Source organism: Calonectris borealis, chromosome 30, assembly GCF_964195595.1.
Source record: "Calonectris borealis chromosome 30, bCalBor7.hap1.2, whole genome shotgun sequence".
NCBI lineage: Eukaryota > Metazoa > Chordata > Aves > Procellariiformes > Procellariidae > Calonectris > Calonectris borealis.
In genome coordinates, this window is record NC_134341.1 from 812325 (window position 1) to 825429 (window position 13105).

The 13105-nt window shown below is 70.4% G+C and overlaps 3 protein-coding genes across 4 annotated transcripts in view; all 3 read left to right on the plus strand.

The window, feature by feature from the left end:
- The window catches only part of MCRS1 (microspherule protein 1), an 84534-nt gene extending 76812 nt beyond the window's left edge, over nucleotides 1–7722 (plus strand). The window contains exon 15 of the mRNA XM_075133716.1: nucleotides 7709–7722. The gene's annotated coding sequence lies outside the window, so the exon portion shown is untranslated. The remainder of the gene's footprint in view (nucleotides 1–7708) is intronic.
- Nucleotides 1650–5583, plus strand: TUBA1B (tubulin alpha 1b). Its single transcript, XM_075133515.1, has 4 exons — nucleotides 1650–1863; nucleotides 3066–3288; nucleotides 3370–3518; nucleotides 4397–5583. The coding sequence occupies exons 1-4, from the start codon at nucleotides 1861–1863 to the stop codon at nucleotides 5375–5377; spliced, it is 1356 nt and encodes a 451-aa protein (XP_074989616.1). The 5' UTR covers nucleotides 1650–1860; the 3' UTR covers nucleotides 5378–5583.
- On the plus strand, nucleotides 6236–12265 carry LMBR1L (limb development membrane protein 1 like). 2 transcript variants are annotated; one of them, XM_075133722.1, is made up of 17 exons: nucleotides 6236–6420; nucleotides 8116–8200; nucleotides 8508–8544; nucleotides 8716–8855; nucleotides 8948–9051; nucleotides 9122–9248; nucleotides 9368–9436; nucleotides 9674–9738; nucleotides 9847–9922; nucleotides 10045–10128; nucleotides 10353–10429; nucleotides 10513–10590; nucleotides 10686–10759; nucleotides 10842–10932; nucleotides 11194–11260; nucleotides 11351–11512; nucleotides 11587–12265. In XM_075133722.1, exons 1-17 carry the CDS (start codon nucleotides 6349–6351, stop codon nucleotides 11643–11645), a joined length of 1467 nt encoding a protein of 488 aa, XP_074989823.1. In that variant the 5' UTR covers nucleotides 6236–6348; the 3' UTR covers nucleotides 11646–12265. The 2 variants fall into 2 exon arrangements, with proteins under 2 accessions (XP_074989823.1, XP_074989822.1); XM_075133721.1 differs by having other exon boundaries at nucleotides 11351–11735.
- The last annotated feature ends 840 nt before the right edge of the window (nucleotides 12266–13105 follow it).

Sequence of the window (13105 nt, forward strand, 5' to 3'; positions counted from 1 at the left end):
TCCACCCCCCCCCTGCCCTCGCTGCTGGCTCTCGGCTCCGGTCAGGGATAAATAATGAAGGGGAAGTTGAACGTGAAGTGAAACTCGAGCGGGTGCTGCAGCGAGGGGCAGGGTGTGCTGCGGGGGGGTGGGGGTGGGGGGGACGTCGCACCGGGACCCCCCGGGGCCACCGTGCCATGAAATGCCAGCTCCCAGCGGGGCGGCGATGAGCGGGGCTGGGAGCGGCTCTTCCCCAGCCAGGGCTGGCCGCCACGTTGGCATCGCTCAGAGCCGAGCTGGCCCCCAGTGCCAGCAGGGACCCCCGCACCGAGGTTGGCTGCGGGAGCCCGATGCGGCCGGGCAGAGTTGGGGGGCAAAACCCCTTCCCGGCGAGAGCGGAGGTGCCGGGGCGGCCATGCGGCAGCCGGGCGAGGCAAATGGCGGGGAGCCACGTCACCCGCTGCAATGCAGCTGCGGCGGATGCTGCTGCGCCAGCCCCAGCCCCACGCACCCTGGGGTGGCCGAGGTTGTGGGGTGGCCCCAGTGTGGGGTGGCCCCGGTGGGGCAGGGGGGGACAAGGGGGGCCCCGGTAACGCATGGCGGCGTGTGCTGCCGAAGGGGCCGCTGGGTTGTCCGCAAAGCTCTCAGCAAAACAGGAAGGCGGATTATTGGGAGCAAATAACTCCGGGGATTAGATGGGGGCTGGTGCCGGCCCCCCGGCCCCCCCGCACCGGGCACCCCGCGGCCTCGCAGCCGGGCAGGGAGCTGCACCGAGCAAAGGTGTCCTGGGGGGCACGGTGGGACCCCAACGCATCCCCCGTTTTATGGGCATCGCAGCGGTCCCTGCGGCGGGCGAGGGGGAACGGGGGGGAGCGGGGGCCCCGCCTGGCTTGGAGAGGGGGGGATCACGCAGGGAGACGGGTCTCGGTGCTGCGGCCGCGGCTGAGACAAAGCCCACTGCAGTGAGCGGGCTCTGCCCCCCCCGGGCAGATCCAGCGGGGTCTGCCCGCCCCCCCCGGCAGATCCAGCGGGGTCTGCCCCCCCGCCCCCCCGTACAGATCCAGCGGGGTCTGCCCGCCCCCCCCCGGCAGATCCAGCGGGGTCTGCCCCCCCCCCGGCACAGATCCAGCGGGGTCCCGGGGCACGGTGCCCCCCCATCGCGGCAGAATTCAGGGCTGTGGGGATCACCTGCAGATGGGCTGGGGGGGCCCGTGGGGTGCAGATGGGCCGAGGGGGTGTTGGGGGGGGCTCTCCAGGCTGCAGATGGGCTGAGGGGGGGCCCTGGGGTGCAGATGGGCCGGTGCGGGGGGGCCGGTGCAGATGGGCCGGGGGCGCGGCGGGGGGCCCGGCCGGAGAAGCCGATTAACGGCCGCGGGGGGCGGGGGGCGGGGGGAGGCGCCGGGCGCGGCAGCACGTGCCGCCCCCCCCCATGTCGCAGTTTTCCTCTGCAGCGGAGCCGCACCGGGCGGGGGGGGAGGCGGGGGGGGCGGGAGCGGCCGTGCCCCCCCCCTCCGCGGTAAACGGGGGGGGCTGAAGACCCTGGGGGGGGTCAGGCCCCCCCGATGCCCACCCCCCCGTGCGGGGGGGGGCATTCGCAAGCCCCGGGCGGGCGCAGCACCCCGCGGCGGGGGCCCCCCCAAATCCCCGCAGCGCCCGCCCGGCAGCCGGGGGGGGGGGGAAGGAGGTGGGGCGCGCCACACGTCGCAGCCAATCCGCGGTGGCGAGCGTTTGGATGGGCGGGAGTGGCGGCCAATAGGGATGCGGGGCGGGGGCGCCGGACCCGCCCCCCGGGCCGGTATATAGGGGGGCGCCCGGGGGCGGCTGCAGCCTGGTACTTGCGTCGATTCCTTGCTTGTCGGGACGAGTAACTGCGCCGCAGCCATGGTGAGGGGGGGGATTGCAAAATGGGGGGGCTGGGAAACGGGGGGGGCGGGGGGCTGGAGCTGGGGGGCGCGGGGAATTGGGGGGTGAATGGGCTGGAGGGGAGGGGAGGGGGAAAGACTGGGGGGAGCAGAGACCTGGGGGGGGAACGGATGGGGGGGGCACACGGCAGAGGGGGACTGGGGGGGGTAACGGGGAGGGCCAGAGCAGGGGCTGGGGGGTGGGAGGGGGAAGAAGAGCAGGGGCTGGGGGGGGCAGAGCAGGGGCTGGGGGTGCCGCCCTTACCGGGGGGAGCACCCCTGGGGGGGACTGAGCACCCCTGGGGGGGGCAGCACGTGGTCCCGGGTACCCCCTCCCGGCGGGGGCGGGGCTCTGTCGCGCTGTTGGCGCCCAGCCCCGACCGTTACCGTTCCCGCGCGCGGGAAGGCGCGGGGCGGGGGTACAGCCCCACCCCCAGCAGGGGCACAGCCCCGCCCCCTGCCTCACCAATTCCCCCCAAATTCGGCCCTGAACCCCCCATTTCACGCAACCCCCGTGGCGAGGGCAGAGGGTCCCTGCTGCACCCCCCCCTCCCCGCCCCACTGCGCTCCTGGCACCCACCTGAGCCCAGCCCCATGGGGCTAATCCTGCTCCGTGGCTCCTGGGGGCGCCCCCCCCCCCCCCCCCCCCAAACCCGGGGTTCCCCCCCCCGGTGGGAGGAATGCACGGGAGCAGGTGGTGCGGTGCAGGGTGCGGCCGGGAATGCGCTGGACCCGGGGGGAGGGGGAGGGGGGCAGAGGGACCCCCCGGAGGGGGGGTGACGCCATCGACCCTCCCCGGTGGTTTTGGGTCGGCTGGCGCAGTCACGTCCCCGCTGCTGCGCTGTGTGCTTCCTCCTCCTCTTCCTCCTCCTGCAGTGCAGCCTCGCCCTGCCCGTGCTGCGGGGCTGTAAAATGTCCTCCCTCTGCGCCATTTGGAAGCAGTCGAAGGGCTGACGCGGGGTGGTGGTACCCCCAGTGCCCCCAGGGCTGTGCCAAACGGCGGCCCCACTCTGTCCCCAAACGTGTCGTCCCCCCCCACCTCCCTCCCGGGGCACCCTTGGCTCCTGCTCAGTCGGAGGTTTGGGATGGCACCGAGTCGGCTCCGGCCAGCTGAGCCGGGGCACAACCGGTGTTTGGGTGGGAGCTGCCCCCAGCTGAGCCCGCGCCCCCCCCGTGCCCCCGCAGCGCGAGTGCATCTCCATCCACGTGGGCCAAGCGGGCGTGCAGATCGGCAACGCCTGCTGGGAGCTGTACTGCCTGGAGCACGGCATCCAGCCCGACGGGCAGATGCCCAGCGACAAGACCATCGGCGGGGGGGACGACTCCTTCAACACCTTCTTCAGCGAGACGGGGGCCGGCAAGCACGTGCCCCGGGCCGTCTTCGTGGACCTGGAGCCCACGGTGATCGGTGAGGCTGGGGGGGCTGGGGGGTGCTCGGGGGGCGCCCGGTGCTCGTGGCTGCTGGGTGCTAACGGGGCTCTCCCCGCAGACGAGGTGCGCACGGGGACGTACCGGCAGCTCTTCCACCCCGAGCAGCTGATCACGGGCAAGGAGGATGCGGCCAACAACTACGCCCGCGGGCACTACACCATCGGGAAGGAGATCATCGACCTGGTCCTCGACCGCATCCGCAAGCTGGTGGGTACCAACCCCGGGTGGTGCCTGTGCCCCCACAGCCAGAGGGGAAAGGGGAACCCTCTGGTGGGTCCTGGGCAGCAACGTGGTGCCTCCAGGGTCCGGGTGCATTTTATGATTCTTGACACCCTGGCACCCTGCACCAGGTCGGGGCTCCCTGTGGGGTCTGGATCCCATCAGTAGAGATCAGGATTAACCCCTTGCCCTCCCCACGGGCTGAATCCCCTTTCTCAGGACCCTGCAAACCCACCGCAGCTGCAAGCCTCGGGGATGTGCGCCCCAAGGTTGGAGTGTGCCTGGGGGCAGGATGGGTCCTGGGGGGAGGCTGGCTCGTTTCTGCCCTTGGGAAAACCTTATTTCATCCCTTTTTTAGGGTCATGTGAGGTTTCTCCTTGATCTGGACTCTGATCCTTCTTGACCAACTGCTTATGAGCAGCTGTGCCGAGTGTTTAACTTGTGCTGGGGCAGCTCACGCCCTGGGAGGGGACTGCGGGTGCCCGGCAGACCTCGATGGCTGCCAGCCTCCTGCCCAGGCAGCGCCCGCAGGATGGCGGCTCGGGATGCCCTAACATGCTCCCTGGGTTCCCTTTTCCCCAGAGCAGACCGCCTGGGTCTTGCTGGGCGCAGGGACCAGCTCCTGTAGCAGGAAGGAGCAGAGTGTCCCCCAATCCTTGTGGGAAGGGGGCCCCTTTCCCAAGGGCCGGTCGTGCTGATGCACAGGGCGCTGTGGCTGGAAGCAGGTGCCTGCCCCTGCTGCGTCCCCAAGACAAGAGTCCCCAAAGGCCTGAGGTCCTGGGGTGAATATTTGCCTTCCTGGGCAACTTGATAGCAGCTTAAATTCAGAATTACTGACAGATTGGTCTTGTTTTCCCTTCTTCCAGGCTGACCAGTGCACGGGGCTGCAGGGCTTCCTGGTCTTCCACAGCTTCGGGGGCGGCACCGGCTCCGGCTTCACCTCCCTGCTCATGGAGCGCCTCTCCGTCGACTACGGCAAGAAGTCCAAGCTGGAGTTCTCCATCTACCCGGCCCCGCAGGTCTCCACGGCCGTGGTGGAGCCCTACAACTCCATCCTCACCACCCACACCACCCTGGAGCACTCCGACTGCGCCTTCATGGTGGACAACGAGGCCATCTACGACATCTGCCGCCGCAACCTGGACATCGAGAGGCCCACCTACACCAACCTCAACCGCCTCATCAGCCAGATCGTGTCCTCCATCACGGCCTCCCTGCGCTTCGACGGGGCCCTGAATGTCGACCTGACGGAGTTCCAGACCAACCTGGTGCCGTACCCCCGCATCCACTTCCCGCTGGCCACCTACGCCCCGGTCATCTCGGCCGAGAAGGCTTACCACGAGCAGCTCTCGGTGGCGGAGATCACCAACGCCTGCTTCGAGCCGGCCAACCAGATGGTGAAGTGCGACCCGCGGCACGGCAAGTACATGGCGTGCTGCCTGCTGTACCGCGGGGACGTGGTGCCCAAGGATGTCAACGCCGCCATCGCCACCATCAAGACCAAGCGCAGCATCCAGTTCGTGGACTGGTGCCCCACTGGTTTCAAGGTGGGCATCAACTACCAGCCGCCCACGGTGGTGCCCGGGGGGGACCTGGCCAAGGTGCAGCGCGCCGTCTGCATGCTGAGCAACACCACGGCCATCGCCGAGGCCTGGGCCCGCCTGGACCACAAGTTCGACCTGATGTACGCCAAGCGGGCGTTCGTGCACTGGTACGTGGGGGAGGGCATGGAGGAGGGGGAGTTCTCGGAGGCCCGGGAGGACATGGCCGCCCTGGAGAAGGATTACGAGGAGGTGGGGGTGGATTCGGTGGAAGGGGAGGGAGAGGAGGAAGGGGAGGAATATTAAACCCTGGGTTCCTTCTGTCGCTGTAGCATGTCCACAAAATGTCTGCTTCAAACACTTCAGCTTTCTTGTGCACTGGGTGGGGTTCAGCCCCGTGGGCCCGGCTGGAGGGACGCGCTGCCCTGGCTGGGCTCGTGCTCTCTCCAACGTGATCATGTCGGTTTTCCATGTGTCTGTACCATGTCTGTGAATAAAAGGCTTTAAGAGAAGCTGCCACTGTGTCGGATACAAACCCTCTGCGTCAGCGCCTGCAGCTCGCCGGGGCCGCCTGGCCCCATCCCATGGGAACAGACTGTCCCTATTGTCTGTGCCCAGCGAGACGGCCGGGGATGGCCGCGCTCCTGCCCGGAGCTGGCTCTGGCCAGCCCTTCCCCTGCTCCTCTGTTCCCTGGGGGGGGGGTGGTGGTGAACCCCCCCCATAGGTGCCACGGGGTGGGGGCTCTGCCAGGGTGCCCTGGGTGATCGTCTGCTAGGTCCCTCCTGGAGCTGCCTTTGGTGTCCTGCAGCCCCCGGGGGGGCCGGGCCCTGCGCGGTGCCCCCAGCGCTGGGGCAGCCTGGCCCTGCCCCCCTCGGGATTAACCTGCCCGGGGGATTAGGCCTGTCCCGGGGATTAGGCCTGTCCTAGCGGCTAATCCCGGTCCCTGCCCGGCCGAGGGGGGGGCCGCTGCCCCCGTGGGAGCGGCGGGCGGGCGCTCTCAGCCTATCAGAGGACTTCGCACCGCCCTCGACCAATGAGCGGCGCCTCATTCACTTCCCAGGGCCAATAGGGGGGAGGAGGCGGGGCCTGGTGGGGCCCTTTCAGGCCGTGGCGGCTCGGCTACATTGTAGCGAGTACCGGACGCGAGGGGCGGGGCCGAGCGGGGAGGGGCGGGGCCACCTGCCCCGGCCCGGTGCTTCCCCCGGTAGTACCGGACCCGGCCCGGTAGGACCCGGCCCGCAGCAGCCCCGCCCGGCCCGGCCATGCTGGCCGCAGCATGGCCCCTGCGGAGCAGGACGCGCTGGCCCTGCGGGAGCAGCTTTTCCACGAGAGAGTCCGCGAGTGCATCGTGAGTGCCGGGGGCCCGCGGCCGCGGTGAGGGGCGTCGGCCGGGAGAAGGGTCCCGGTGTGGCGGGGAGCCGTGGGTTGGGGCTGGGAGGCCGCAGCTCTCCCAGGGGGCCACGTTCCCCGGTGGCAGCTCTGCGGCCCGGCCGCCTCTGTGCCTCACGCCCGGCCCTTATCGGTGCCAGAGCGGCGGCGCGGTGCCGTGCGCCCCGCAGATAGCGGGGCCCCGGGGCTGAGCCGTACTGAGCCCCGGGCGCGACCCCTCTGCCGGGTCCGTCCCCGCCGCTGCCCAGCCCCTGCCGTGCCGGAGCCCCGGGGCTGGGCCCTGCCTGCCCCAACGGGGAGCCCCTGGGCGAGCGGGCGGGCCGGAGGTGCTGGGTGCTGGGGTGCGGCAGTGTCGGAGCCGGGCCAGACCCGTGCCAGGCTCCCGGCTCTGTCCCTGCCCCCAAGCCAGCAGCTCTCCCCAGGGCGTTTGGTGTCAGTGGGAAGGGGCCCTGCAGAGCCCCCCAGAGCCCTGGGCACCGCGGGGGGAGGCAGCTGGGTCTGCTCCCCTGGTCCCACTCTGCCACCCAGGGCACCCGCTGCCACAGGCTCAGGGATGGGGATGACCTGGGCGTCCTGGCCCTGGTGTCCCCCAAGGGCCCTGCGGGATCCTGGTCCCAGGCAGCCAAGCGGGCTGTGACCAGCAGTGCCGGGGTGGCCCTGCCACGGATTTGGTGCCTGCAGGGAGGAGACGGTGGCTGGAGCCTGGCATCTCTGCCCTGGAGCTCCCCAGCCCTCCGCCCCGACCCCTCCCGGGGAGCCGCATCTCGCCCAGGAGCTCCTGGCTCAGCACGGCCAGCATGGAGCTCGCTCGGCCTGAGCTCACTGAGTGCGGGAGGTGTTGGGGTTCCCCAGCCAGGCAGAGCTTTGGGCTGCAGGGTACAGCCTGCGGCAGGAGGGGACCTGTGGCCTGAGACCCTTCCCTGGGTGGAAGCAGGAACGGGAGGACCTGCTGGGTGCTGCCCCTCCGGGGGTCCGGAGCTGGGCCGGCTCCCAGGGCTCCCTGCCACCCCACCCGGCCAGCCGAGCCCCCCGGACCGGGCAGGAGGGAGGTGCCGCGGCTGCTCCGCTCCGCCTGTGCCAAGGTGGCGGGTTCGGGCGACCTTTCCCCGTCCTGCCGCGTACCCGGCGGGATGAAAGGTCGCCGTGTTCCTCGAACGTCGCCTGCTCCGGCCGGACCTCGGCGTGCCGGCGGAGGTGGGAGGGACGCCACGGCCGGCCTTGGCGCTCAGCTCAAGGCTGTTCCCGCGGCTCTGCCGGGTGCTGGTGCCAGCAGGGCGAGGGCTGCGGGGTCAGGCAGTGCTGGGGTGGGATGGGTGTCCCATGGGGTCTGGGCCACCCCGATCCCTGCGGACCCCTCAGCTCTGCCAGCACAGGCCGACCCAGAGCTGCCGGGTGGGCTCTCCCTGTGGTCTCAGCCCCTCTGGCCCCCCCCAGCCACCCAGGTGCTGTGACTGCTTGCGAGCACCCATGGGTGAGCCCTGGGTGCAGCCCCCATGCACGGGCAGGGCTGAGCACAAGTATGGGGTGTAACCAGGGCCAGGAGTGGAAAAACAAATAGGGTGGAGCTGACGGGCCCGGGGGCCGGTGGCATTGCCCGGGGTGGGAGCGCTGCCCTCCGGGCCTGCCTGTGCTGCCCGCGTTCCTCTGCCTGCAGATCTGCACCCTGCTCTTCGCCAGCCTCTACATCCTCTGCCACTTCATCATAACCCACTTCAAGAAGCACACGGACTTCGCGGCAGGTAGGAGAGCGGGAGCTGCCGGGGCCGGGCAGCCGTTGGCAGCCACGTTCAGCCTCCCCGGGGCGCGTTCCTCCATCGCTTTCAGCCTCCCCCCGGGAGCCCCGGTCCCACCGCAGCCCAGGTTGCTGTGGCATCGGTTGCTGCGGGGCACCGCCCCGGCTGCCACGGGAAGGGAGCAGAGCCCAAATCCCCTGGGAGGGTTTCTGCAGCATTTGGAGCGAGGGGAGGTTTGGGAGCGGGCAGGGAGCGGTGCTCCGGGCAGCCCTGCCTCCCCCAGCCCCGTCCGTTTGGGTTTTTCCCCCAACAGTTCACGATGACGAGGATGCTGCTGTCAACAGGATTGCGTAAGTTCCTGCCCGTCCCGCTCCCTGCTGCGGGATGCCCGGCCACTTCCTCTCCCTGCCTGGCCAGGACAGCGGGTCCCCCCCCCCGGTGACCCTGGGGGCCGTGGCTGGGCTGTGACACCGGCGGGGGCCCAGACGAGGTGCCGGAGCCGACGCTCGTCCCTCCCGCAGGCTGGGGCTGTGCACCTTCACCCTGGCCGTGGCGCTGGGTGCCGTGCTCCTGCTGCCCTTCTCCATCATCAGCAACGAGGTGCTGCTCTCCTTCCCCCACAACTACTACATCCAGTGGCTGAATGGGTCCCTCGTCCACGGTGGGTGCGTGGGGTGGCCCCAGGGTGCCCCAAGGGGTGTGGGTCGGAGTTGCGCCCCGTGGGAGCTCACCCCCTGCCATCCCCCCCTCCAGGCCTCTGGAACTTGGTCTTCCTCTTCTCCAATCTGTCCCTCGTCTTCCTCATGCCCTTCGCCTACTTCTTCACCGAGTCGGAGGGCTTTGCGGGGTCCAAGAAGGTAGGTGGCCCTGCGGGTGTCCCCCCCCGTGCCCCCCATCCCCGGCTCCCCGCTAATCCACCTCCCGCAGGGCATCATGGCCAGGGTGTACGAGACGTCAGTGGTGCTGCTGCTGCTGACGCTGCTGGTGTTGGGCATGGTCTGGGTGGCCTCCGCCATCGTGGGCAACGACGCGGCCAGCCGCCAGTCGCTCTACGGTGGGTGCTGCCGGCGTGCGCTGGGGCTCTCCCGGCTCTGGTGAGGCAGGATCAGGCCCTGGTGCTGAAGGGGAGGAGGGGTGCCCGATGCCGCTGGCCTGACCCTGCCGTCTCCGCAGACCTCTGGGAATACTACCTGCCCTACCTCTACTCCTGCATCTCGCTCTTCGGCGTGCTGCTTCTGCTGTGTGAGTCGTGGGGCGTTCCCCCGAGGTGCCCCGGCCCCGGTGGCCCATCCTGCGCCGGGTGCGGGTCCCCCGCGGTGCCTGGCTGGGAGCAGGGGCTGCTCCCTGCAAATGGTGCCGGGATCTGGAGGGGTCGTGGTGCAGGGCTGAGCCCCCAGTTCCTATCCAGGACCCTTCTGGGGGTGCGGGGAGGGGTAGGATGCTGGGGCACCCCCTGCTCAGCCTCTCCTCCCGCCGCAGTGTGCACCCCCTTCGGCCTCTCCACCATGTTCACCGTCACGGGGAAGCTGCTGGTGAAACCCCGGGTAAGGTGACCCCCCCGGTCCTGCTGCCCCAGCCTGGGGGCTTGCTGTCCCCGGGGCTGCCTGGTGGCCCCCCCGCCGGCTGCTCACGCGCTCCTTGCCCATCCCCAGCTCCTGGAAGACCTGGACGAGCAGTTGAGCTGCACAAGGCTCGAGGAAGCCGCCGTGTCCCGCAGGATCTCCTCCGGTAGGTGCCCGGCACGGCCACTGGCCGGGAGTGGGGGGCTCGGGGCGGACCAGGGGCCCCTCTGCCCCATCGCAGGGGAGCCCTCAGCCCCCACGAGCCCCTCGGCGTCTCCTCCCTGGCAGGCAAAGCTTCCTGCTGGCTGAACTTGAACGTGGAGCTGCTGCGGGAGCAGTTCTTCACCATCCGGAGCAAGAGGCGGAAGCTGGGTAAGGAGCCTGGGGGGGGGCAAGCCCAGGACGCCTGGGTTCTCTCCAGCTTGGCACTGGGAGCACTGGTTCTCTGTGAGCCTGTGCCCCATGGAGGGAGGGTGGGTGTGAAATGGGGTGGGGGCTGTAACCCCCTGTCCTGACACCTCAGGGCCCCCCTCAATCTCCTGCCCTGGGGTGACGGCTCGTGCTCCCCTCTCACCCGGGCATGTCCCCCCCCGCAGAGCTGCGGCACCGAGCGTCACCCTGGCAGAGGAACCTGGGCTACCCGCTGGCCATGCTGGGCCTCCTGGCGCTGACGGTGAGTGTCCCTGGGCTCCCGGGGGAGCTGGGGCTCGTCCCCGTCCCCCCCAGCCGCCCTCACTCCCTCCCTGCTCCTCCCAGGGCATCTCCGTGCTCATCGTCTGCTTCCACGTCCTGGAGCTGCTGCTGGACGATGCCGCCATGCCACGGGGCATCCAGGTACCCGGGCGGGGGGACAGGGGACAGCGAGGAGTCGTGTCCCACGCAGACCCGGGGACCGCTCCCCCCCAACGTGCCTCCTCCTCTCCCGGCAGGATGCATCCCTGGGCCAGGTCTCCTTCTCCATCTTTGGTTCCTTCGGAGCTGCCCTGCAAGTCGTCCTCATCTTGTATCCTTCGGGCGGACACTCGTGTCCCCAGCGCTGTCCCCGGGGCCACCCCCCCCGTTCTCCTCCTTAACGCCCCTCGTAGCTACCTGATGGTTTCCTCCGTCGTGGGCTTCTACAGCTCCCCCCTCTTCACCCGGCTGCTCCCCGAGCGGCAGGACACCCCCCTCACCAAGGTGGGAGCACTGGGCTGGGGCTGGGGGGGTCCCGGCCCCCCACGGGTCCCTGCAGTGCGCGGTTGCGTGTGTCCCCGTGCACTGTGCGGTGTCCCCACGCGAGGGCACCACGCGTCCCACTGCCTCCGGCGCAGCCCCGGGTGCGGGCAGGGTCCTGGTGGGTCTCCGGCACGGGGGAGCCCCTTCCCCAGCCTGGGGGGGGGGTGAGGCCCTACGGCATCGTTTCCCCCCCACCCCAAAATGCTCCTTCCTCCCCCCCAGATCATCGGGAACTGCGTCTCCTTGCTGGTGCTCAGCTCGGCCCTGCCCGTCTTCTCCAGGACGCTGGGTGAGCCCCCGGAGGGGCCAGGGTGACCCTGGGAATGGGGTGTCCCCAGGACTGGGGTGCCCTGACCAGCCCCCACCACCCCCCCGGCAGGAATCACCCGTTTCGACCTCCTGGGGGACTTTGGCCGCTTCAACTGGCTGGGGAACTTCTACATCGTCTTCCTCTACAACATGGGCTTCGCGGGGCTCACCACCCTCTGCCTGGTGAAGAGGGTCTCCTGGGCCGTCCAGGCCGAGCTCATCCGCGCCTTCGGTGAGGACGGGGACGCGGGGACACGGGGACGGGTGCTGTCCCCCCCCCGGCTCTCACGCTCTCCCTCTGCCCAGGTCTGCACAAGCTGCCGCTGCCTGTGACGCGCTCCCGGCCCCCCGGCAAGCCCTGCTAGGGGCTGGGGGACGGGGTCGTGTCCCCCCCGCACCGCGGTGGCCCCCAGGACAGCCACCAGCCACAGAGCTGGCCCTGATGGTGCCTGGTGCTTCAGGGATGTCGGAGCCCCCCAGGGAGAGCCAAGACCCCCTGGGGGGGCCTGCACCCCCCCTCCTGGCTCTATCTCAGCCTCTTGTGCTACTGAGCCTTGGCCTTGAGCCGCGTCCCCGTCACAGCCCCCCCAGGGGCGTGGGGTCCCCGGGGGCTGCGCTGGCTGCGGCCCCCCCCCCCCCGTTTACATACCTCGTGCAAGAGCAGCCGGGTCCGTGCCCCCCTGGTGCTGCCTGGGGTGCCGTTGGGTTTTAAATGTCCCCCCACCCCGGGGACTGTCATGACACTAGAGTGGGGGCCCCGTGCCCCCCTGCCCAGTCACTCCATACCCCATCCCCATGTCACCCTGCTGGGGGACACTGGTTGTCCCCCACCCCGAGGCCTTTGGGGTCCCCAAGGGAGGAGCAGGGCTGTAGGGTCCCGGGGTGCTGGGGACGAGCCCCCCCAGCAGCTTGGTGTGACGAGTCTGTCGGGTCTCTGTTACCACAGAACTTGTTTGGAGCAATAAACAAAGTCTCTTTTTTTATATAAAAATATCTGAATCTGGGTTTTTATTCACCCTTAGGGCAGGGCCCAGCGTGGAGGGGCAAGAGGGGCTCCCTGCCCGTGGGGGTCTCAACACTGCCCCCCTCCCTCCCCTCTCCCTGGGGGCCATAATTAACCCTCTTCCTGGCTGGGGCTAATGAGCCTCTTCCAGGAAGGGCCAAAGGTGAGGGCAGCTCCCTGCCCGGGGCTGCTGGACCCCGGGGGTGTTGGGGGGCACCGGGCTGCTTCGGGGTGCGGGAAGGGGGGGGCTGAGCTGACCCCAGCGAGGGGTATGGGGGGGGGCTCAGACCCCTGCGCTCCTGGGGAGGGGGGGTCATGCGGCCGGAGCGGAAACTGCCCCGGGAACCGGCCCCCCACCCATCCTGCCCCGGCTGGGGCCGAGCCAGGCTGCCCCCCCCATGGCGGGGGTGGGGGGCCCGGGCCCCCCCTCGCCCCCCCCCCGGCCGGGGCCGAGCAGGAAGCGCAGGAAGCCTGGTTTATATTGCAGGAAATGAGGACATCGGTGCCCGCGATTTCCCCGCGACCTGCTCCCCTCCCAGTCACCCCGGGCTGGCACCGGGGCTGCGGGGGGGGGCAGGCCCCCCCGATCCGCTCCCAACCCTCCACCGCCCCGCTGCTGCCTTCTGCCCTTGCCGAGGCCCTCGGCACCCTTGGGTGCTTCGCCGGGAGCTCTGGGGGTGCTGGGGGGGGCACGGCCTCAGCCCCGGGGGGAGCCCGGTCCTGGGGGTGCCCTGTTCCGATGGGTACCCCTGTCCCCGGGGAGCCCGGTCCCAGCGCCGGGGTGCGTAGGTCCCTGGGGGAGCCCGGTCCCGGGGGTGCTCC

Bases quoted from the DNA above. Each gene is read 5' to 3' on its own strand.
- TUBA1B (XM_075133515.1), top strand. The intron at 3,289-3,369 runs GTGAGGCTGGGG...CTCTCCCCGCAG, and splicing joins CCTGGAGCCCACGGTGATCG to ACGAGGTGCGCACGGGGACG. The intron at 3,519-4,396 runs GTGGGTACCAAC...CCCTTCTTCCAG, and splicing joins TCGACCGCATCCGCAAGCTG to GCTGACCAGTGCACGGGGCT.
- LMBR1L (XM_075133721.1), top strand. From the start codon at position 6,349: ATGGCCCCTGCGGAGCAGGACGCGCTGGCCCTGCGGGAGCAGCTTTTC. The intron at 8,201-8,507 runs GTAGGAGAGCGG...TTCCCCCAACAG, and splicing joins GCACACGGACTTCGCGGCAG to TTCACGATGACGAGGATGCT. The intron at 8,545-8,715 runs GTAAGTTCCTGC...TCCCTCCCGCAG, and splicing joins GCTGCTGTCAACAGGATTGC to GCTGGGGCTGTGCACCTTCA.